This window comes from Parasteatoda tepidariorum, chromosome 7 (assembly GCF_043381705.1).
Source record: "Parasteatoda tepidariorum isolate YZ-2023 chromosome 7, CAS_Ptep_4.0, whole genome shotgun sequence".
In the NCBI taxonomy this organism is placed as follows: Eukaryota; Metazoa; Arthropoda; class Arachnida; order Araneae; family Theridiidae; genus Parasteatoda; species Parasteatoda tepidariorum.
The window spans coordinates 74,501,164-74,527,008 of NC_092210.1; the positions used below are offsets into that span (position 1 = coordinate 74,501,164).

The window sequence follows — 25,845 nt, forward strand, 5'->3', positions numbered from 1 at the left end:
CAGTATACAACAAAACACACTTGAAGTTTTGAAATACCACCGAATTTTTGAACTATTGAGTTTCATTCGTTCTCTGAAAATCAAGAGACATCAGTTTACTGTTTCAATTTTATGATCGCAAAGCCCTTGAAGCGCTTAAACTCGGAGACACCACTGCGTGATTGATAAAGAAGGTAGGTAGGTACTTTACTTACGTCGCACTAGAGCTGCTCAATGGCCTATTGGCGACGGTGTGGGAAACATCCCAGAGGATGATCCGAAGATGCCATCAATTCTGATCCTCTGCAGAGGGGTTGGGTCCCCTACTTTGGTAGCCTGGCGACCTGCGCGAGAAGTCGAGCACCTTACTGTAGAACAGTATACCTCGCATCACTGGTCCCTACTCAGGCTAATCAAAGTGGTCACCCATCCGCTTCTTCGGTGTTCTACTGGGAACCGTGTCTTTGCGATCAGTCCACAGGGGGTGTGATCGATAAAGAAACTAAGAATTCTAATAATGAAACAAAAAATAATCTTTGAAACGAAAAAGTTTAATGCATTTTTTGAAAATTAAACAGTTTACAAACGATAAATTATTTAAATCTTTCGAACGTGAAACTCGATAACGAGTTGATCTAGTTCAGCCTTGCAAATTATGAACGGGTGTTTTGTTTACAATTGGGTTGCGGTCTTGTTGCTAGCGGCTTGAAAATAGTGTCTCTGTCTATAGTTTGCTTCATTCTTTTATAATTCAATTTATATTTGCTTAAAATGTCACTTTTTATGAGAATTGGCTCTACTTTTGTAAAGCAAGCATCATATTTGAAATCGACACCTAAAATTTGTATTTTTAATGCAAGAGGTTTTTCTGCAGGTAAGCTAAATTTAGGAATAAATATTTCAGTTAATAACATTTCTTCATTTATCATACAAATACTGTGTATGCGTAAGCTCCCAAGTTTTTATTAACCTCTATTAATTTCATGTAATATATTCATTTCATCAAAGTTCTTAAAATACTTTATCAGAATCGCGATCTGGACAAGGAAGCCCGTACTTTAGTTCGAAATTTCTTTTAGCCCCATTAAAATGTCGATTTGCTCTAAACTTTTTTATTTTTATTTATTATTTTTGTTGCCAGTGTTAAAAATCTTTTCCTAATTTGAACCCTGTAAAGTTTATATGAAATCAAATTCGCCAGTGACCAAAACACTTTCAGGCAAAAACTGTATTTGTTAAAATTAGATAATCTGTGACGAAAAAAATTTATCTTCTTCAGGTGCTATGATAATCTGCAACGTCCACTACCATACTGTAGGATGTTTGCTACCAGGGCAATGAGTTGCAATTTATCGTTTGAAAAAGCTTTAAAAAATTTTCCCTAGTTTACAAATTTTTGTTTAGATTTATTGTAATCAGGGTGGGGTTTCTAATGCCAAAATCTGTTTTCTAACTACTTAAAGGTTAAAACCGTATTTTTACCCATAAAAACTATCAAAAATTTACTTTTTTTTCTTATTTTATGGTCCAGCAGACAATACATTCTTAACAAAATTTTTGTTGCAATTAATTAATTTTGCAATTACTTGTATTTTATACGTGAATATTTTTACATACTATCAAATTAAATTAGTAAAAAATGTGATTTATACCTCATTTTGATTTGTGACAAATATTTTTTACTATGCCCCTGGATACCTGAATAATAATTTGAAAATATATATTCAAAATTTGTAACTAAAGATAAACTAATTAAGGGGCCTCTGTCATTTTATCTCATTTTAAAAACTTTGATTTAATTGAAAATTTTCATAATAAAAACCTCAATTGTATGTAAAATGGCATTTTTAAAAATAAGAATTATTGTATTAAAGTGATATCAAGTGATTACCTTTGCATATTTTTCTTTATTTAGCTGTAAGAATAGGTACATTCAAGGGCGCCGGCAGCGGGGTGCACTTGCACCCCCCTGGCTTTTTTTTAAAAACAATTAAAAGAGATACAGAAAAATTTTAAAATTTTTTTGTTAAACATATTTTTATGGAAAAACAAATAATTAAGTAATTATTGATACATAACAATTTAAAAATTGTTTAATCAAACAAGAATTGTAATCGTCTTGTTTGATGTCTAAATCTGTTTTTAACTTTTTCAATGAATTCTGAGTCATCTTTGATTCTTTTCTTATGCACACTGAGCATTCACAAACTTGGCAGATATCTAAGCTATATTTTTAAATTTCATTTAATAAAATGTAAATAATATATTTTCTATTAGTTATTCAGTTTAACAAAGGTGTATAACACAAGCTGACTTCTCGCAACTGTAAAACTTCATCAACACAATAAATACCAATGTTAAGCGTGCACAAACACGTTAGTATACGAAACTACTGTTTGTAGTTATTTGTGCTTCAAAGTCAGTAGCTATGCCAGCGCGATCGCCTCTGGGCAAAATTTGTAAGTACAAGAAATTCGTACTTTTTTTTAAATATCTTACTAACAATGAAGAAACGTATCTTGAAAAAATGAACAGATGAAAGTATATGTAATAACAAAACAAAATGTAATAGCAGAATATTTTAATTTTTTTTCGGGGGGAGGGGAGGGTAGTTTGTTAGAGGGTTGCACCCCCTTTTATATTATTCTGCCGGCGCCCTTGGGTACATTATAATATTTTATCAGTAATCTTAAGTCATTTTGTGTCAAATATCTTTTATAACTTTTTTTTTTAAATCTAAAGTTTTAAGCTGCACTTTTTATTTTAATTAGTTGAAATAAAATGAAAATACAAAGTCATCAAATATTTTGGTTTTGGATGTATCACGCAAAAAAGTTTTTGACATGATAATTAAGATCATGGTAAAAACTGGTCAAAACAGTCAAATGTGAAAAACTTGCCTGTACTTATGCAAGGTCTGTTAATGCAATGGTTTCAATGTTTGTTGTAAATTGCCATTACTTAAGAGTTTACTTATATAAGTTAAAAAAACGAAATAAGAAATTAAAAAGACAATAAGATAAATAAAAAATTATAATTTCAAAATTCTAACAAAGATCATCAATTTTATCTAATATTTTATTAGAAACAAATCTTGTTTTCTGGTTAATAGTCAAAGTTAACTTTTAGGATGAATGTAATTTTAAATAACCTTTTTTTTTTGTTTGTTCTACATTTACCTTTATTTACTTTGTAATCTAATAAGTATGTTTGTTTACATCATGTTTGTTACAAGTATGTTGTTATAATCAGATTAGTTATTTTTATTCTCTGCATCAAAGCAAAAAATTAATTTTTTGTAACTCATTTTACTTTCAAACAAGACCTAAATATTCCTTGTATTTTCATAATAGCAGCATTATGTTAATAATGGTCTCCTACACTATTTTGTATTTTTTGAAGCCGATGCCCCAAAAATGATTGTGCATCCCTATATAAAAGATTTACTTTAAAAAAAATTTTTTGCCTAGCTACAAGCTTTTTACATGCTTACATAAAATTGATTAAACTACAAAAAACATCAAAATTTCAACAACAAAAATTCTGATTTCAATGACTTTACTTGAAAAATAGATTCGAAAAGTCCATAAAAAGGCCTTAAATTTAAATATAGGTTAGAAGTATTAACTTAGAACCACTTTAATTGATGAGCTTGGAGCAATCTAATGACAGGTCATACTTTTTCCAAACATTATTATATTTCAACATCGAATATTTCCGCAGTATCATTTTCAAATGGGTTCTTTGCAGGGTTGGAGTTTTTGCCGNTATATTTCAACATCAAATATGTCCGCAGTATCATTTTCAAATGGGTTCTTTGCAAGTTTTTGTAAATCACAGAATTTATTTTTGGTCTATATGTTAGTTTTAATACTCATTTGTGCAACAATTGAACATCTTCTGTTTTTTTTTTCTCCATGTAATTTTGCTTACAGATTTTTGCTCTCAGAATATTAAATTGAAAAAGTGAAGCAGTGGGTTCTCAAATATCCAAATAGAAATTTTGTTACCAGCTATCTCGTCTTTTGAAAATACTGGTTACCTTAGTTAAACCCAAAACTCTTCCAAACTAAAGTTTGAAATAATCTGAAGTTGATATATCAATTTTCATCCATTTCATTTTTTCTTTTTGTTTATTATAATAATTATTATAACCAATCATCAAAATTATTAATTTTCTAATTAATATTAAAAATTTTAATTTATTCTAGCGGCTAACTATGAATTTATAAAAGTTGAGAAGACTGGTGAAAAGAAGAATATTGGTCTTATCACTCTGAATCGCAAGAAAGCCCTGAATGCTCTTTGTGATCCTTTAATGCAGGAAATCGCTACTGCTCTCGACACTTTAGAAGGTGACAAAGAAATTGGAGCAATAGTTATAACTGGAAGTGAACGTGCATTTGCTGGTAACCTTAATTGTTATGTTTTATTGTGAATTATACTAAGTGTTTGTCAAAATTCTATTTTACTTTTCAGCATAATCTTAATTTAATTATGATACATCTTTTCAATATATAATGTGTTTTTGTGCATGATATTTGTACTGATGAAATTTTGTACTGTAATCTAGTTTCAAATTTTGCTTTTCCAATTGTCTTTCAGAACATAAATTAACATGTTTTAGAACTTAGCAAATATGTGTAAAAACTGTTTCTAATAATGTGTAGTAAAAAATACGATTTTAGATTATCCTTTATTAAATCTATTCAAATTCCCAGCAAAAAGAAGAAAAAAACTTAATAAAAAAAGTGCTTTTACAAAAAGTACTTCACAGTATATTCGACCGAACATTCGGTAGAATATTTGGTCAAACATTTGGCCAACCAAATATTCAGCAAAAGGGCTAAATTCTGAACAGTAGCAGAATATTTGTTATATTCCTAATATAAAAGTATTAAATAAAAATTTTTAAAACCCAGGGTGATATATTAATGTGTTGAGCACCTCCGATATTTGCCATGTGCACTGCTTAGAAGCTTAAATTGTTGTATAGCAATGTAAAGCACACTAATGACAGATTGAAATAAATATAAATTTAATAGGTAAATTTTAAATAAATTTTCAGTAATTACTTAAAACAATGTGAATTGTTTAGTTTTATGTCATATTTTACACTGTTAATCATAGATGTCTAATGCTGTAAAATATGTTATATTATTAATAAATTTAATGTTAAATGAAGGTTAGAAAGGTCAGGGTAGATCACAATTACTGACTTGGCTAAAGCGCATATTGGCTGTCACTAGTAAATACCATTTATAAAAATCAAAAACAATCGCCATATATGCAATACTGTATTATTTTATAACCGATCATCAAAATTATTTGAGGATTTGTGAAAAAAATGTCTGAAAAACTTTGAAAGAGATTGATATTTACATATAAATCATGTGCTTTAATGGAAAACTTTGTAAGAGTTTGATATATACATATAAATTATGTGCTTTAATGAAAAACTTTGCAAGAGTTTGATATATACATATAAATCATTGACCATTGCTTGATACGTATGTTTATATCAAAATTTAGCGAAAAAATGATGAATATATAAATTTCAGCTGGAGCCGATATCAAACAAATGCAGGATTATACATTTGCTCAAGTTGCTTCTGGAAACTTTTTATCATCCTGGGACAGAGTGGCCAATACTAAGAAACCAACCATCGCTGCCGTGAATGGATTTGCAGTTAGTTATATACTTTTACCAATTTGTTTTCTCTTACTAATAGTGTGACGAACACTTATAGTACTTAAATTATACATTAAAATACTATTTGTATATAATTATTGTAATACTATCATTTGGTGTATCTACATTATGATGCTATTTATTACCTTTAAATCATGTACTAATATTTTTTGGAGTTTCTTCATTAATTAAATCCATGCTAATTATTTAATTCATAATGAAATAGTTACTGTTGAATCTTTTACTCTTAATATCATCGATTCCCCTTAGAGCTATATTGAATCGAATATGCTGAGAATCACAGAATGAAGGTGAAAAATATGTTATGAAGCGTGCTCGGACATAGCCTGTCCTCCAGATTAATGTAGGTAAAATTTCAAACGAACTTTAAATATTTAAAAACATTTCTTTATGAATAGCTGAAATAGAAAATTAGAAAACAGATTATCAAATTACTTCTTTGCTTTTCCTTGATGCAGGTATTTGATCTGTCCTAATTAAGAGCATTAATTGTTTAAATATAGCTCCTCATCTTTGAGAACTCTTTATTTTTCTGTCAATAGATAGAAAAATTATGAATGTAATTATTAATAGGTGGGTAAAGAGACAGAGAATTCATATTTTAAATATAGATCTTCTCTTGGGGGAAAAACAACAACCTGGAAATTAAACTTAAAAGTCTAGCGAAATCACTGTTTTATTTTAAATTACCCAGGCTGAGTTTTAACTTGTTAAAAGGATTATTGTTAAGTTATATCCTAAATTATTAGTGGTTTGATTGTAATCAAAAAGTAAATATAGTGGTGAAATTAATTCTTTCTAATCAACAATGAAAAGAAGGAGAGAATTAATTTTATCTAAATATCCCTTTTGAACTGAATGTATTTTTAAATCTTCTCTAGTTATTTCTTATACTGTTCTGCTTTTCTTTGAGACCAAGTTGATCTTTTTGATCCTAGTTGATCTTTTTAAGAACCAAAATAAAAAATACCGCCAAAGCATTGTTCTTCGGTGGTAAAAAAGGATATACTTAATACATCTTTAAGTACAGGAACTATATATGTTGTTAAGATTCCTTTGAAATTTCACTTATTTCATGTCAAAAATTAAATTCTAGCCATTGTATTAAGAAGAAAAAAATTTTAAATTTTAACAGTTAGTAGAAACCATCATATTTAGCAATCTATATAACTAACCCATTCCAACATTTTATATTATTTATAAGTTATCTTTTACTGATTTCTGTGGCTGTTAATCATAATTTCTGTATGTATTTCATACTTAAGACAGATGTTAACAGATTTTGTTAGAAACCAATCTCTATCTTATTGTTTCTCAATATTTGTATTATAATTTATATAAATATTATTTATGTTTTAATAGGTTTCGGTTCGAGATTATTTTTCATTGTAGAACGTATGTGAGTGATCAGATACAAACTGGTCAACAAAAATGTTCGATTCCACAATTTTCTATATGTAAAAATAATGCAAGTAGTTCAAAATTATTAACCTAACTGGTCTGCGATAAAACACCGAAGTATTTTACTGATCCTACGAGTAAATCGGATTGAGAAATGCTGCTCTTTCACATCCCATGTTACAATTAATAAATTAACAACTTTGATGTATATAATTTTTTTTAAACTTTTCCTGATTTATTCCCCTTATTGTAGAATACATTTTAATGCATTTTTTAAAAAAGAACGTAAAGTTATATTTACTATATTTTTATATAAAAATTTATATAAAAATAATTTAAATTTAAGACAAATTTCTATATGTAGATATTGATAGTCCAAATTAATAACCTTACACGTCCATGATAAAATACTGAATTATTTTACTGATCCTTCAAATGAATTAAATTGGAAAACATCGCTCTATCCCATCCCATGTTGCAATTGAAATGGCCAACTTATATAATTTTTAAAAACTTTTTCTATTTGATTCCTCTTGTTGTAGAATATGTTTTAATGCATTTTTTTTTCTATAAAATTATATTTGATATTAATATTATTATTTTTTTGCATCAAAAATTTCGAACAATTTAAATTTAAGCCAAATTTCAAGGGGAAAAAAATTGTGCTGAAATGTGTACCATAGCAAATAGAATAAAACATGAAATAAGTTTTGAAAATCAATATAGTTATTTTAACATTAGCTGGGATCGAAAGCTAGACTTTCGTTCTTAAGAATTTAAAAATATATTTTTAATATCTAGAAGTAAATGAGTCATGTGAATAAATAATTAATTTTTATAATAGGAAAAGAAGTGTTAATATATCTGATTTTGTATTTAGTTAGGTGGAGGCTGTGAATTAGCAATGATGTGTGACATTATATATGCTGGTGAAAATGCAAAATTTGGTCAACCTGAAATTCTTATTGGTACAATACCAGGTAAAAAGATATATATTTACAATTTTAAAAAAATGGTTATTGAAACATCATATCACTCAAATTGTTTTAGTAATATTTTTAATGATTGTCTGCTTAACATACTATGCTTGGATTATGATGTAAATGTTCTTGCACTGATGATGTATTATTTTCTGTTACATTGGCGAATTATATTATTATTTGCCTAATGTGTGTTTGCATTTTCTAAGAAGCTGTTAAAAGTAGAACCAACATTTGTCAATGGTTTAATTAGTATTTATGTGAGAAATTCACTGTCTTATTAAAGATACTCATAATTAACTTCTCCTGTTAATGTTAAAATAATGTTTCTTGTTAATGATATTTAGTAAGATTCTGGTTTCACGGTTTAAAAAAAAAGAAAAAAATTCTTCTTTTTTAAATTTTGTAAGGAATAAAATTATCTTGTGCTTAATTATTTCCTGGCTGTTTTTAATATTGTTCATTTTATAATTATTTTCGTTATAAAAATGTAAGTTTCAATTTTTTTGCATTATTTTAAAAAATATAAAAAATTTAGGCAATTTTTTGCAATAGGTATAGTTTTGTTGTGGGTTTTGTAGTATACAAAATTATACAAATAAAAGTAACTATTAAGAAGAATGAATTGCAATTTTAAAAAAAACAAATTTTAAATTGAGTAAATTGAAATTTTCCTCATTAATTGCTTTCATAATTTTTTGATCAGTAGCATTAACAAATGTTTGGCATCTAATTATACAAGCTAATGTTAATAATGAAATATAGGCATTGGATTAGCTATAAACTAAAGTTGTGAAGAGAAGCATGTTTATTTAAGATAGGATTCATTTATGTAATGTATAAAAAAATCCATAAGTTATGTACAGTACTGGAAAATAAGTGAATCTCCTGAATAACTTCTAATGATCACATTTTTATATACTAGTACTGAATCTTAATAGTTCAATTCCTAAAGTTAAGAATACTAATTAATTTTTGCTGACAATGTCTTAAGTTATCAAATTGGATAAAAAAAAATGTCCTTTCCAAAAATAAGCAAACCTTTTTATGAATGGATTTAGATTTCTGACCCTTAAAATATAGTCCTAATAGTTTAGGCTAGAGGTTAGTCAAGAATTAGGACTACTTAATATTAATTTTATTTTACTATATCTCAATATCTTTTTTAAGCTAATCAAAAAATATTTGAACAAAATTATAAAATTTTTTTCTCTTAAGATAATTTCATGTAAAAGAAGAATTTTAGCATTTGGAAAAAATTTTTATCTGTTATTTTATTTAATAGTTTAAAAAAAAAAATTAGTTTAATTTTATGTGCAATACTCCATCTAATGTTTTTGATTAGTGAAATTATAACTCTAAGTAGTTTAACACATGAAACTTATGTAAAGATATATTTAAAATTTCATAAACTACTTTTTAGATATTTAATTTTGGATTTTAACACACAAAAAGAAACATAATTTTCCAGCATTTTTATTGTATTTATTGCATTTTTATTTTTATATTTTGCTCATTATAAAATTCATGTTTTCTGTATTATCTTTTTATATTGTGTGCAAATTTAAAAAATTGTGTCATATTCTTCTGTAAATTGCAATCAATGCACAATTCATTTATTTTCTAATCATAATTTTTATCAACCTGCATAATTAAACTTAATAAATTTTTAATAATTTGTAGGTGCTGGTGGTACTCAAAGATTAGTTAAAGCTGTTGGCAAATCAAAAGCAATGGAAGTTTGCTTGACCGGAGATCAGTTTACGGCTCAGGAAGCTGAAAGATGGGGTATATTTTTATTTCACAAAATAATATTTAATGATTTTTATTTTAAATATTTATCTCTAAAATCTGTAATTTACTGACTGATTCTCAATAAGTATTTTGTTAAATATAACACAAAATATGCATTTTTTTTAAAATTGTTCTCTCAAGTTTATATGTCTATCTTAAACTATAGCTCTTTATATTAGGTTTTTTTTTTTTTATTATACTTTGCATTTGTGTAATTTGAATAAAATAGTTTCTTTATTATGTCTACTATTTATATACATTATCCAGACATATAACCTTACCCCCAAGATTCATTGTTTCAAACTTTTTTGGGAATTTAGTCATTTTAAGATAAAGAAACTCAATTAACAATTTTGCATTATCACTTTTTATCGTGAGTAATTCAGGTGTCATATCCCTATTTATTATGTTCACCTGATGCAGTAACAAATCTTGTTGTGTATTTTATTTTTTCAGAAATATTTATTCATCTCTTTCATTTGATTTTAAAAATGATCAATCCAATCAGCAATATAGTAATCATATCATAGAATTTTTAAATAGTGAGCTAGAGATCATCCGCTAAATTACTTATTTTCAAATATGTTAAGTGGCACATTCACTATGATTTTCTTTCCAGATCACTGAAATCCCGCTTTAAATTTATTTGATTTAGGAATCTTTAAACTCAGTTACAAATTTTAATTGAAAATTTGTATTAGGAAATATTAACTAATTAATACTTAATATTTTTTATTATAATGAGTTGTTCAGTTGAGTGCTCTATTAATAAAATTATGATGGGAACTGTTGAAGCTTTCTGTTAAAAGCAAATAATCCAGAAATTAATAATTGTCCGCTTTACTATTCTTTTGCAATAAAATTAGCCTTTATTATACTTAAGTAGAAAACATTATTACATTCATTAGTTTGCCATTTGCACATTTTATAAGTTTTGTCATTTATGTATATTGTTCCATAAAATGTTCTGATATAATCTTTTGCTCGCTATGAGGTTTAATTTTTTTTTTTTTCAAAATAGCTAGTGACAGAATTTTATGTTTATTATTTTAGCATTTTGTTATAATTATTATTAGGCATTATATTATTACTTAAAGAGTCTGAAAATCAACTTAAGACGATTTTCATGAAATTCGCTTTTATAAATGTTGAAGAATTGGTTTTCTTCTAAAACTTATAAAACCATTGAGAATATACTGAATACTTGAGAATATGCTGAATGCTATTTCTTAGCTTTTAATTATGGTCAAAGAGGAAATAGAGCATTATAGAAATTACAATTCACCATGTTTTGGAGTAATGATTTGGGAATTTTGTCTATCAAATATTATCCTGGTTAGAAATAGTAGTGGTATTTGTTAAAAGATTTTCTGTATAAGAAAAAATATTTTTTCAGTCTGTTTTCNTGTTTTCCCCCCCCCCCCAATTTAAGCAAAAATATTTTTATTTTTTTTATGCTTCTTATAAGAATATGCACAAATTTTGTTTCTTTACTATGCAGAGTAAAAAAAAGGCTAATTACATAATTAATATTGAAAAAAAAATTTACAATATTAATTGCATATTGAAAAAAAATTTTATGTATATTGATTCAAATAAATACATTTTATTTTCTGCTAGTTAATATAAATTATATGTTTAAAACTTCAAGTTTAAGATGCTGGAATACTCTCTTATTTTAATTTTCTTTGATGAAAGCGATTACAAAAAACAGTCTTTCAGAAATTATTGTGAGAAAATTTTGTTACATTTTTAGCTTTAAAATCTCTGATTGCTTATATTCCCTTGATAGCTAGCAATGGTCATATATAGGCTGAAAACATATCATATTTACACTTCATGGCATTAAATTTTTTAAAACATTGACTTATGTAATAAAATTATAATTGGAACTAGTAGAAGAAGCTGTTCAAATATTAGCAAAGCTGAGGTGACCTACCTTTTTACAAACAGTGCCTCTATCTGAAATATATTGGTTGTGCACTTTCCAAATGTTCCAACATTCTCAAAAATATTAATCGATGACAAATTGTTATTTATTCTGAGTGTTTATGTAAATATCAAAATTTTTTTGATTTAAGTGCTGAGATTTTAAAAAAATAATAAAATTAAAAAAAACTAGCATCATGAATAAAACTAGTATACAAATTAAAATTATGTGCTTTTAGTTCTAAAGAACAATTAAGTAATCAGTTTGTTATTTATGTGACTTTTGAATTAGTAGTTTTCTTTTCCCTATGATCAATTCGTTTATATTAAAATTAGGGATGTAAGGAATATTAGGCCACTATTTGATATTCAGCCCTTTTTGCTGAATATTTGATTGGCCTGATAAAAATATACCTATTAGTGTAAAAATATACCTATATGTTTAGAACCAGTTAACAAGGGTTCTACACAAAAGAAATTTTTTGTTTGAAAAATGAACAGTTTCCAGTCAAGCAATTCTTCAAAAATTCAATTAAGTTTCATTTAAAGTTTATGTTAAAAATTAATTAATTAGTAAATTTTTTTTATTTAATGGCGGGCTCTTGGAACTATTGTCCATTGGCTGCAGAAAGTGCCAGAACTGCTAACTCTCTTTTCGTTGCCCAGAGCAGCGTCACCCATTTCACACTACCACAACCCGTTTATAGGGCGGGTCACATTCACACACAAAGGAGAAGAGGTCATAGAACACAGATAGAGAGAAAGAAACATCCATGCCTTGCCCGGGATTCGAACCCAGAACCTTTCTGATGCAAGAACAGTTCCCTGCCCCCTACACAGGCCGGTCGGCTAATTAATTAATATACTTTCATTTACTATAACCTTACAAATAATGAAAAATATTCATTGGCAATTACTATTTTTTGGTAATATTACTTTATGCATGAGGTTAATTATTTTTTAGGATAGGTAAGGTAGGAGGGATTACACGCTTATACAATATTTGATTATCCTTGATATTCAAATTTATACAATTAATTAACTTTCTTGAAATTTTATTATATTTGTTCTTTTTTAATAAATGTATCAAAATGTTGCTCAAAAGTTCAGTGAATAATAAATAAATAAATAAAAATTAAAATAGAGTAGTACAGCATTTAATTGCTTGAAGTAAATAAACTTAGATGTTTAATGATTTAGCATAAAACATCTTACTAAATTAATTTCAAAGTATATTTCTTGTAATGGAATAATTTTAATAATTATTATTAAATATAATAGTTATTATCTTGAGAATATTAAGGATTTTATTCTTGTAATAAGCTTTCAAAATGTTTATGAACAGGTTTTAAAGTTTAGCTCAAACCAATCATAATAAATAAAATAACACAAAAATGAAATTTAGTGCTGTAAGTTATGAATTAAACTTGAGTTGACATAAAGCATTAAAAAATGAAACAAAATCTGTTTTCAGCAAATATAGCAAAATTTTGTTTCCAAATAATGTAATAAAATGGAAATGAGTAATACATTCAGTTATAGTCTTAACATAATATTATCCATACATCAGAAATTTTTATATATTTTGTTGTTATTTTAGGTTTAGTCAGCAAAGTATTTCCAACTGATAAAGTTGTTGATGAAGCAATTAAACTGGGAGAGAAAATTAGTTCTAATTCAAAATTGATTGTATCTATTTGTAAAGAATCTGTAAATTATGGTAAGCATTCTTTGATATTAAACTTAAATTCATTTAAAAGTGATGTTTACAAAGTATTCATATGAAATATCTTCTACTTATTTATAGTATCCAAAAAATCAATTATTTTTTTGGCCTCTAAGCATTAAACCCAGCTTTTTCTGAACTTCTCGTTTCTTCATGTTATTTAATGGAAAAATAGTTTGAAGCTAGAAATTTTTTGTACAATTTTACCCAGTGGCTCAAAGCTTGGAGGGTTAAAAGATACTTAATTATTTTTTCAAGTATTTACTATTTGTCCATTCTTTAAGTTATGTTTTTTTTTGCATTTTTATTCATAAATCATTTTGTTTTATCTATAGTATAATTTTTAAATGAAATAAAAGTATTTTTTCTAACAAATTATAAAACTTTAGTGATGTGATAAGTGCCTCAGTAACTGAACGTTTTACATTAGTGATCATTCATGTCACCTTTTTTAAATTAATCTTACCTTTGAAATTGTCTGGGTTGACAAGACTTTTTAATAGTTTTAACTATGGATAAAGAAATAACCTCAAATTCCTTGGTGTTAATACTATTATACAAATGGGCAATACCACAGTAAGTTCAACCAAATAAGGAAAAATTAAAATTAACTATTTTTTTAGTAAATAAGGTGTCATTTTGAAGGTTAAAAGATTTGTATTAACTTTTAACTTGATAAATTTATTTTCAAATTAATTATAGAGTATTAAATGAAGAGCAACATCATCTGAAATTTTTAGTTGCATTAAATGACTTTTTTAAAAACAATTCAGATTTTTTTTGATAATTTCTTATTAATATTGCAAAGTGAAGTCAATAATCATTGAAGTAGATTTTATAAAGACATGTCCTGTTGCATGAGTATGTAGAATTACTGCACATTTTAATTTTTTTCAATAATTCTCTTAAGGGATTTCAGATATTTTACGTCGGCCACCAAAATGCTTAATTATTTGTTCTGAGTAAATAAAATTAGAGATAAAAACTTGCTTTTCTTCTTTAAGTAAGATCCTATATATATAGCTCATTGGTATAATCTATTTAAATTTTTTAAATATTGAATCTTTCTTTCATAAATGAATAATTAATATGTTTTACGCCCCACACTTAATATGTTTTACGCCCGACACCATTGTATCTTTTATATTTTAATTCCTTTTCACCTATTTTTCTCACATTATATTTCTTTTTACTTATAAGATGAAGTAAAAGCAATTTCTCTTATTAAGTTTTGCTCCCCATTTTTTTTTAAATTTATTTAAAGAACAAGTTATTTAGCACAATTAAATAGATTTGAAATTGATTGTGTATATTTGTTTTTTCAATTATCTTATGAGGCATTTAGTATACATTTCCTCATTTAAGATATTATTAACTAGTAAAATATGATTATTTTTTATTTAGCCTGAAGTAAATTTTGTTTTTATTATTCATTATGAATTCAAAATTTATAAATACTTTTTAGAAATTATAAATTGAAAAATTATTATTTAAGAAATATTTCTTTCCTTAATAATTTTTTTTTAAAAATCAAGTTAATGGGGTAAAAGGTACCAAGAAAAAATTGTTCAATGTCATGTAAAAAAAAAGTATTGGTGTATTTTCCTAAATTTGCGATCTAACCAAAGCCTAATATATAAGAGAAAAGTTTCCTCACGGAAAGTTCAAAGATACAGAACATTTGCATTGCCTACTGGCAAGCAGTTTCGCTAATGCATTGTATAAGTATGTAATATTACAATGCATATGTATTTAGAATATGTGAAATAGCTAGTATGCAAAGAAAAAGTATCGTGTTATCTAGTATCCAATAGCAAAATTAATCTAGTATGGTATGTTTAGTTCAACATTGATTTTAAATCGTTAGACATAGAAAATAAAAATATCTTAAAGTAGAAAAATTTCTTGTTGCGAATAAAATATTCTACAGTGTTGGAAAAATGTAGTAAAACGCAATAATCCATATGTTTTAATCACCAAAAAAATAGAGCAATTTAAGAAAGCATTTAATTCAAACAATTTTATCAATAAAAATTGGAATAAGTTTCGTTGTTTCTAATTATATTTATCATTTTAAAATACAATTATAAACACTGAATTTTTAAAACATCAATTTGTCTTAAAAAGAACAATTTACCTCCAACACTGAAAAGTTTATGTCCGATGCAGAGATAAAATCATTTAAAATTAATTCTATGTTGTATTAAAATTAAAAAAGAAAAAAACTATCTAAATTGCTCTATTTAAATGCAAGACACCAACAATTTAATCCTTTTAATGTGAGCTTATTATTATCAGATTTTTTTGAAATAAATGATTTAAGTATTTTAAATACAACTTTAATAGTTTTAAGTTTAATTTATAGTTTATAAATAAAATTGTTCTAAGAAATTATAGTTCATTTCTTACATCCGACACTATGGAATTGACTATATCTTACATAACACGTTGCATTATAAAATATATATATATGCATGCATATGTTTTAATCATACTATAAAACACATCACATGCACTATGATATAGCCAGACGTGCCAACTCTCCCGCATTTTGCGGGAGTCTCCCGAATTTTGAGTTATTCTCCCGCCCTCCGGAATTGATTTGAAAAACTCCCGAATTTTACTGCGATCGACGGCCAAACTCAAAATTACCTAATTTTTCCGCGAGTGCGAAGGTAAGTTTTTCTTTCAGCTTGAATTCCATCCCCTCTTATCAAACTACCATCTGCCTGAAGCGTAGCTGAACATGCTTTATTTTCCCCCCTCTTCAACGTTACCTCTAAAAACACTCCTATTTCACCCGCCCCCTTACACTGGGGGCGGGTGAAATCTTCCTCTTCTTTCGTGTGGAGTTGAATGCAATGACGTCACATGTCGTTATCGAGTGACGTCCGTTCAGGAGTGGGGAAACTCGTACTCTCGATAGTTGGAATTGATATTGTATCTTGCTGTTTTTATAGTTTTTAATGCGTATTTTTCCACGGTTGGCAACAAGCTCGTAAACTAGCAACGTGATATCAATTATTCGTTTAGTCTTCGTATATTTAAAAAAAAAAAATTTCAAGGATGTCTTAAGTCGAAACGGAAGTATGGATCAATTTCAACAAATCATGTACCAATGACTTTAGCAAGACTTAATTGCGGAGAGCTAAGTCTGCAACTCTTTTTTTCATGCATACAGTAGAGAACCATTTATCTGGTATCCAGATAATCCGGAAAAAAAATTTGCTCGGTTCTCCCGCCATTTTGAACTAAAACGATATAAAAAAAAAAGCGGAAACTGGACTAATCCTTGAAGTTGAGTAGAGGAAAATGTGAGGAAGGGAAGAATTTTTTTCCCCGTTTACCCAGAGAAACGTCATTTCTTCCGCGACCTTGAAGATTTTAGATCTTTATTCTCTTTTAGGTCGTTAAACTCAAAGGAGTGGCATGATGATTTCGTTTGCTAGTTTGATTTACGAGGGGGTGGGGAAAATGCATTGCACATGCATATCAGTGAACAGAAGATGAAAGAGAAAAATATATTTATCTATTTGACATCGATTAATAAAAATAAAATGTTTTTCTTTTGAATAAATTCTGATTCTTTGGAAGTGCGGTATCATTCGCAAGTTTTTCTTGATGTGGAATCACACCTGCTTTAATTAAAAATCGCGTTTTTATAAAAAAAAAAAAAAGGAGAATTGTTTATTAATTTAAGCATACAATTATTTTATGAAGCAGATTGCAGTTTCGTTTTTCTGATTCCACTACGTTTTTTTTTTCTTTTTCATGATAAATTTTGCACTCAATAAAATTATTTGTATTACCAAATTTTTTCATTTTTTTTTTTTTTTTTTTTTAAAGTCCGTTGATCTTGCCTTGTTCTAGGTTTTAATATTTATGCTAGTGCCGTTTTTTAACTATCGTTTCGGTTCGATAATTTTCAAGTGTTGTTTTTATTTAGATTAATAGGTTTTCCTTTTATTTTCCCCCCCCCCCATGAAATATATTGCGTTATTTAATCATTGGTTTTGTTTATTAGTTGATTTAGGAATCGTAATTATTTTTTAAACTTGTTTTTCTTGTCTAAACTTGCAAATTTTTTTATTCTTTTAAATTTTATTTTTCTACAATTTTTTTCCTTTTTAGATTTAGGAGTGCTTTTCTTTTTTCTCTTACTTTAAAATGTGTTTACATTTTTTCCTTGTAATTTGGGTTTGATAAAACATCGATTAACGACACTTTTTTGTCGATCCAGGAAACCGGGAAATTAAGACATCCGGGATAGCGATGGTCCCGAGCATCCCGGATAATTGGTTCTTTATTGTACAGACATTAGTATTGAATTGGTTTTTTAAAATAAAATACTTATTCAATTTGTTTATTTTTTAAAAGTTTTTGTGTATTTTTATTACAGTGTCGGGTTTTTGAATAATGTTTTATTAAGGAAATGGTATTTATTTAAAGAGTATCTACCTAATATAGTTTTGTGTTGCTAAATCTGTGTTTAATTATTTTATTTCCATTTAATATTTTTAAACAATTATTGCTCTATTAGTGTGTAAAATTTCTTGCATTCTTATATTTAATAAATTTTTTACTTAAAATTCCTTAGAAGTGCCAAATGTTGCATACCATGCACCTTTTTTTACCCCTCCTGAAATCTCCTGAATTCTTGTTAGGGAAACTCCTGAATGTTAATTTTGCTAGGTTGGCACGTCTGATATAGCTATTGTTCTAGGATTTTGACAATTTAAAATTGTTCTTAATGCTTGTTATGTCAACGATCCACCCCTACTTTATGTCTATGCAAAACTTTCTATTTACTCTTGATGTGTTTTAAGTACCACTGTGCAGAAAAATAAATTTCTAATTCATGTTTAGAATTTAGGCTTTTAATTCTAGATACAAACACAGTTTTATTTTTTATTCTTCTTATTACAGCTTTTGAAACTACTCTTGCTCAAGGTTTAAAAACTGAAAAGCGATTGTTTCATACCACTTTTGCTACAGTAAGTTTTTATTTCCAATTCTTTCTTTTTATGTAAAGTTGTTATTTTGTAAGCCTGCTTTTATTTTATTATGTAGTTAGCTGAATTCATTACCAAAAAAAAAAAAAAAAAGTTAATCAGACTTTTAATTTTGCTTAAAAAATTTATAGTTTCAGTTTCTCACAAAACTGCATTTTACTTATTTAAAAAATTTTATTAATGTTTAGTGTGTTGAAACATTTCAAAAGTTTGTAATTGAATTTCATAAAAATTTTGATAATACATATTGACGGATATGTATTATCAGGAACATGTGAATGTCATTTTTGGAAAATTTGTCACCAACATAGAAATTTTTTACCGTTACTAAGAACAGGAAGGAAAAAAAACAGTCAAGGTTCCCTTATCCTAACACGCAGGTCAATTTGTCTGTGATTGATTTGAGAATTTTTATTCTCTGCTTCTCACATTTGTACTTTTCCTGCCATTACATTTGACTTTCAAAGATGAGTTTTTGCCTCTTTTTTTTCATTTTTTTTTTTTTCAATTTAATAAAAAAAAGAATCTGCTTCTTCCACGAAATTATTTTTCAATTCCTTAGGTTGAGAGAAAGATTTGTTAATAAGCTTTTTCCGACTAATACAAATGTGAACAAAAATTACAATCACATGATTTTAAATCATACATTGCAATTCCTATTTACGCGATTTAATGTTGCGCATAGTGTTTCATATTTTCACAATTTTATGTTATCTATTGCAATTTGTATTTATGCGATTTAAAAGTCACTATCATGATTTGAATTCAAGTGGCTTAAAAATTATGTATCCAAATTTTTATTTACAAAGATTTTAAAATCAAACATCAAGATTCCTATTAGCATGATTTAAAAATCTCACATTGAGATTCATATTAATGTAAATTAGTAAATAAAATCTTGTATCAATATTTTTATTAGTTGATAACATTCTGTTGATAAATGCTTTCTACTTACTTTTTTTTTGCACACATTTCAGGTATTTTTTCTATTATTATTATAACGCATAAAGTTTTAGGATTTTTATTTTCAAATTTTTTTTTTTTTGTACTTTTACCTCTCTTATCCCTGTTGTAGTTGTATGAATCTATATAGAGTTTTATAAATATTAAACATCTGTGATTTTCAAACGTATTTCCCCAAAATGATGAGACAATGAAACGGTTTAAACTAGTTTTCAAGAATTAATGAATGCTTGCAGAAATTTTTTTCATTGAGATTTTGTTTTTTGCAGAAGTTTCTCCTCTTATCTGAATCCGCACATTGAATAAACGTATTTGTATTAATGTTTCAAGTATCAATATGCTGAAAAATATATTATTAGCTTTAAAAAGTGGAATGAATTGAAATTTTCAAAGCTAAAAAAATTTTGTATTGCAGAGTTTAGGCGAGCTATAAAAATTGTTACTTTTCTTTAGATTTGCTCGCTAAAAAACTTGAAAATGTAGAAGCAGATCAATATATTGTTTTTTTTTTTTTTTTTTTTTTTTTTTTTTTNTTTTTTTTTTTTTTTTTTTTCTTTTTTTTGGTTTTGCCCTTGTAATTTAAATATTCTTCAAAACAAAGACTGTAAATTTTCATAATCAAATCTTTTGTTTTAATTGTAATTATTATTATTCATTAAATATTTATGGTAAAATTTTCTATTTTTATTTGTAAATATTGACTGATTTTATATTTAAATTTGTTAAAATGGAACTTAACTACATATATTTGTATTTTGAATTGCTATAAAACAAACAAAATCATGCTTCTAAATTAAAAACTAAATCCCTACGAGTAATTTTATATACTAAATCGTAAATTGTTTGCATTTTTATTTCACTAACTTACATTTAAACTAGTCAATTAGACTTATTCATCTAGATAAATTTTTTCACACCATAAGATGAAAAAGTTTTTGTTATATTTTTTTTTTCAACAAATGGTGAATGAGAGTAATATTATAAAATCATAATTGTGGAATGTTGAAACTAAAGGGCTCGAGATTGCTTCAGTTAAGATGTTCAAAAATATCTTTTCATTCTACAAAGCTGTGTATCAAACAAATTATATCACAAAGTAAAACTACTTGACCATTTGCAGTCAAAGTAGTGGAGAATTGACAATCTGTTGTCTATTCCCGACTGTCCAGGTTGCAAAGCTGTTGCAAAATTCTGTCTTTTGACGGGCCATGACTGTCCGGGAGAACATCTCCCTCATATTGGGATTTTTAACAATGCAAACTGCCCCCCTTGTAATTTAGCAGAGCCAATGAATTGAGCTCACCTACATCGTTGCTCATCGCGTTATGTTGATTCTGGGATGGCACTGTATTGGCAATCAAGGGAACTTTTAATGAGGCAATGACTTCGGTCAACTTTTATGTTCTACTTCATTGTACTTTTTTAGCTTGATAGCTTTGTTGTTTCTCCTTTTGTTTTGCCTTGCTGTTGAAAATTAAAATAAAAAAATTACAAATAGATTTAATATAAGCATTAAAAAAATTCGATTGAATGTAGATTTTGAACAGAATTAATTTCTAACTTCGTATGTTGTCAACTGAATTTGATGTAGTCTTGTGAAATGAAAATGATTTTAAAATAAGTACAAAATTCCTTTGAGAAAAATTCAATGAAATATTTTAATTTCTGTTTACTTTCTAAAGAAACTGCATCCCTGATAATTGTATTGATTAATTGTTTCATGGTTAGTTTCTATGAGTACTGCTTGTTACAAAACCCAGAAAATTTTGTGCACGAATAAAAGTCGCAAGATCAAAAAATGATAAAATAATCCTCACTAATAATTTAAGATTTATTTTTAGGATGTACAGTGGACCAAAAAAAAATAGATCCCCCTGAATAATTTTTGATCGGACCTTGAGATTCTGGGATTCCTTTTTTAATGGTTAAGGAGAGGTGACTCAAAATAAGCTAATTCGTGCCGACAATATTTTTAGTTACAAAATCAGACTCAAAAACATACTTTTTTTTTCGACAGATTCAAATTTTTGACCCCAAAAATTTAGGGAGTAGCCGAAATCTTTGAAATATAGTCCTCATAGTTTTGTCAGGAAAGCGATCCATCCTTGGGCCCCCCCTAATGTTAATTTTATTTATTGCATATTTCGCCATATCTCAAGAACTTTTAAAGCAAATCAAAAAATATTCCCATACAATTATAAAATTCCTCTATCCGAAAACAATTCCATGCAAAAAGTATATTTTAATAAAATTTAATATTTTTTTATTTAAAAACAGTCGTAAAACTTTTGAATTTTAAGGTATATAAATTTTTACATCATTTCAAAGTATCTAATTTTACATGGCTAAATACAAAATTTTAGTGAAATGGCTTGAATAGTTTCTAAGAAATCTAATTTTGAGCATGCGACTTTTTTGAGGTGATATGCTTTAAAACTGCTTTAGGGGAATATTTCGTGAAATTAAATTATAATGAAACTCGCGAAGAAAATAATTGTGCTGCCTATAAAAAGGGTTCGCTACAATATTTTCCTTCAATGAAAATTTTGCCATTAAAAATAACAATGTTTATAAATTAATCAAAATGTTATTCAAAGTATTTATTTATTATAGTGTGCAAAGCATATAAAACATCGCATTATTTATTATTGATTTTAAGAAATGCTTAGGTCTTTGATCTTAGCACTTACACTTCTGAAAGGACTAATTTGAATGACCTTTTCAAAGTTTCGATTTATAATATTACCTATCATTTTATTTGTATTTGAAAAAAATTCAGTGAATTATTAAATCTTTTGTTTCTTCTAGAGTGATCGCCAGGAAGGAATGAATGCATTTCTTGAAAAACGAAAGCCAAACTTCCAAGATAAATAAATGACTTGGCAAAGACAAATGACAAGATTTGAGATGTTCCTGTTTGTTAATATTAATAAATATATTTTTGTAAGAATTATATTAAATAGAATAGCTATTTTTAATGTTTTTTGCTAATAAAATGTATCATTTTTTTTTTCACTAAAAATTTTTTTTTTTCTTTCTCAAATGAATATTACTTGTAAAACGTATTAGTTTAAAAGTCAATAAGCATCCCTCTAACAGCTTATTGCATCCCAAAGAGATCATTTTTCTACGTAACTTAATGCTAATAAATTTATATAAGCTCAGTTTCTATTTTTTTNAACTAAAAAAGAAACATCACAAGTTTTTTTTTTTTTTTTTTTTTCACAAGCAAAAAGTTGCTAAGAAATGTAGACCTCCGCCAACCTTTTTTAATTATATTATATATATCTTTTACATTTTTTTTAAATCTTTGCATTTCCTTGCTCCTGGCTAATCGAAAAGTACACATTTGATGTCCCAGTTACTCTCAGCTACAGATCATTGAAACAAAGTAATTCTATATCAATACTATGAAATTTGCCAATAATTTAGCTATTTCTTAAAAATATGCATATATGTTTTTAAAAAAATGGCTAAATTTCTTTGCGCAGGGCTAACCAAAAAGTGCGCATTTTATTTATCAATTACTTTCAGCTACCGATGTCCGTCAGTATAACAGAATAATTCTTCTATATCAATAGTGTGAATTTTGTTAAAAAATTGCAGGTAGTTCAACGATGTTAAAGAAAAATTATTTACATTTTGAATTAAGAGTTTTTTAAGTGTTTTTTAATATTGACTACTATTTTCAGTCTTCGTGTGTTCTAAAATACTTGAAAAAATTTTCAATTTTAAAACCATCTTAAAAACCTCAATGATGTAAAATTGAAGTGTTTTAGATAGCGTAGAAAAATTTTTATTCAAATTTTTGAGTGCTTTAAGTCTACACTATTAATTTTGAAATATTTTAAAAATCTCCGAATCAAAGGCTTCTTCGTTCTCAATATTGTGAAATCTGAATAAACAATAATCGGCTTCACTGTAACCTCAAAATTATCTCAAATATAAATAAAATATTTTTTATATACCTAAGTAAACACTTGACTCTTCTTAGATTAAATGAAATCATTTTTTCACACATATTTTAATACTTACTGACGATAGATAAGAAGAAACATCAGTGTTTGGAGTATCAGGCAAATGTATACCGGGCAATGACACTTGGCCTTAAAAAAACATCAGTGTAGGGTATACTGGGCAAATGTATACCGGGCAGTGGCACTTAACTAATGACTAGACCTTTGGTAAATGTCCCAAAGGGTCTACTAGGTCTAGTTAAGGGCCACTGCCCGGTATATCCTCTACACTGATGTTTTTTAAGGTCAAGTATCATTGCCCGGTAGTCCAAACACTGATGTTTCTTCTAATCTATCGTCAGTAAGTATTAAAATATTGAATAAATGTAATTATATCCACGAATAAATTAATATCGAATTGGATGTAATAAATATTTCGGACATTCACCAAAGCGACCATGTGATTGTCAACATTCACCGGTGAAAGTCAACAACCGCCGATTTCGGTCATTCACAGTAACATGCACATTATAACTCATTTTCATACATTTACATAATAACCTCATCAGGACGTTTATTTCATACTTTGCCTAAATAGCATCCGGCATTATATCCGCCTAGGCAATGTGTGAAATATAAATCATTTCACAGTTTTAGGCATTATATATAATGCCGGATTTCATACTTTGCCGGTAACATTATAATTTTTTTTAAGTTAAAAGACACTTTTGATTGTCAATTAATTTTATTTAACTTTTTATGCCTTGACCAAATATTTTTTGCTGTTAAAAAATTTTCTCCTCTTAGTGTTTAGACTCAGGATTTAAGACTTACCTGATATAGGTCTTAAATGTGAGTACACAAACATATAATTTATGTAGTTTAATGCATTTTATCGCCGTTGGTGCTCAACCTCTGGCTATCAAATATTTTGGATTATTTTTTTATAAATTTTATGATATTTTCAATTAAAGTATAGCAAAATAGTTTAGAAAATTAATGAAAAAAATTGTGCTTAAAAAAGATATCAAAAAACATATATTATAATTTGGAAACAAAATGTTCTAGTATTAAGGTTTAATAAATGTGAACGTATTGAAATTGAACGAGTTTATTTTGTTATATTTATATTGAAAATTAACTGTGACTGTTAAATATGCTATTTCTTTAGTTTCCGATGACTTATGCTAGCATACTTATTCGCTTTTAGCTAGCGCTTTCTCTTTAGAATTTATGAACTTAGCAAGCTGTAAATGGGTATTTCATGTTTTTCAAGATTTTGTCCACTTCTTTATTTTTTGAAGAGATAATGAGAAGGGGTGCAGAGGGGTAGAAAGCAACGCGATATGACCCCCCCCCAAAAAAAAAATAATAGCAATCTGCAACAAAAAACGCCGTTAAAATCGGTGAAGCCATTGGAAAGAAATGAAGGAAAATTTAATCTGTTACAATAGGTTTCAACAATGGAATTCCGTATATTCAATACTGCGCCCGAGCTGCATGGCAACGAAAAGTGGTCAAACCATCCTATAAAAATTTGTTAATCTTAGAATGGAAAGAAAAAAAAAACGCTATTAAAATCGGTACTCCTGTTTTCGAGTTAGCGAACAGGCAGACTTTCAGAATAACTAATTTTATCATTATTAAAATTTTAGCTGATTTTATTTAGATTTGAATGCACGTGTGTTTTGTCTTTACCGTTTTATCAATCTCATGTATTTTAGTGCACATTTCGCGATTTGCGTATATTTTACCGCTAGTACACATTTTTCCTTTTCATTTGTTTTCTAATAGTTTGTTTGGAGCAGCACGTTCTTTTTTTGGACCTTGTGCCTTTAATCCCTACATCCAACTCAACCATTTGACTTTCTATGAAGGGAGGGGGGCACGACTTGGCCCCTTCCATGCGGGACGTGGTTAAATCTCTTACATGGGGCCCGCGTTAAGCAAGTGTTGACTATTTACAATGATTTAATAATAATAACTTAAATCTTGTTGTCATATGATTTTCTTAAAAAAAATACTATTTAATTAACGTATCGTGACTACAAAACATAACATTCAACAACAAAAAATTTTGTTTTGTAATTACTGTGTGTGAAAGTCACATAATATTCAAATCTTTAACGCCATTATGTACAAAATAGAATGGCTTAATGTTTATATATATTTCTTAAATTACTGGTTAAAAAAAATGGATGGAGGGGGTATATTTGCATATTGGTAATTGTTCGAGCCAAACCTAATTTTTTTTAAATGTGTAATACTTATTCAAGGAGTGCATGCTACGAGTTATACCCTTTATATTAGTGCCCGTTTTTTTTAACTATCATCCGAAGCTTGGCAGTTTCTAGTATTGATACGAAAATTTCCAAGATAAATAAATGACTTG

The 25,845-nt window shown here is 27.2% G+C and overlaps 1 protein-coding gene across 1 annotated transcript; it reads left to right on the forward strand.

Moving 5' to 3' along the window:
* The first annotated feature begins 202 nt into the window (after positions 1-202).
* Positions 203-22,519, forward strand: LOC107457312 (probable enoyl-CoA hydratase, mitochondrial). Its single transcript, XM_016075451.4, has 8 exons — positions 203-853; positions 4,191-4,388; positions 5,541-5,668; positions 7,974-8,073; positions 9,757-9,861; positions 13,397-13,516; positions 18,449-18,516; positions 22,306-22,519. The coding sequence occupies exons 1-8, from the start codon at positions 751-753 to the stop codon at positions 22,369-22,371; spliced, it is 888 nt and encodes a 295-aa protein (XP_015930937.1). The 5' UTR covers positions 203-750; the 3' UTR covers positions 22,372-22,519.
* The last annotated feature ends 3,326 nt before the right edge of the window (positions 22,520-25,845 follow it).

Excerpts from the sequence above, each read along its gene's own strand:
- LOC107457312 (XM_016075451.4), top strand. The coding sequence starts at position 751 with ATGTCACTTTTTATGAGAATTGGCTCTACTTTTGTAAAGCAAGCATCA. Across the intron at positions 4,389-5,540 it reads AAGTGAACGTGCATTTGCTG|CTGGAGCCGATATCAAACAA; the intron begins GTAACCTTAATT and ends TATAAATTTCAG. Across the intron at positions 5,669-7,973 it reads CTGCCGTGAATGGATTTGCA|TTAGGTGGAGGCTGTGAATT; the intron begins GTTAGTTATATA and ends TTTTGTATTTAG.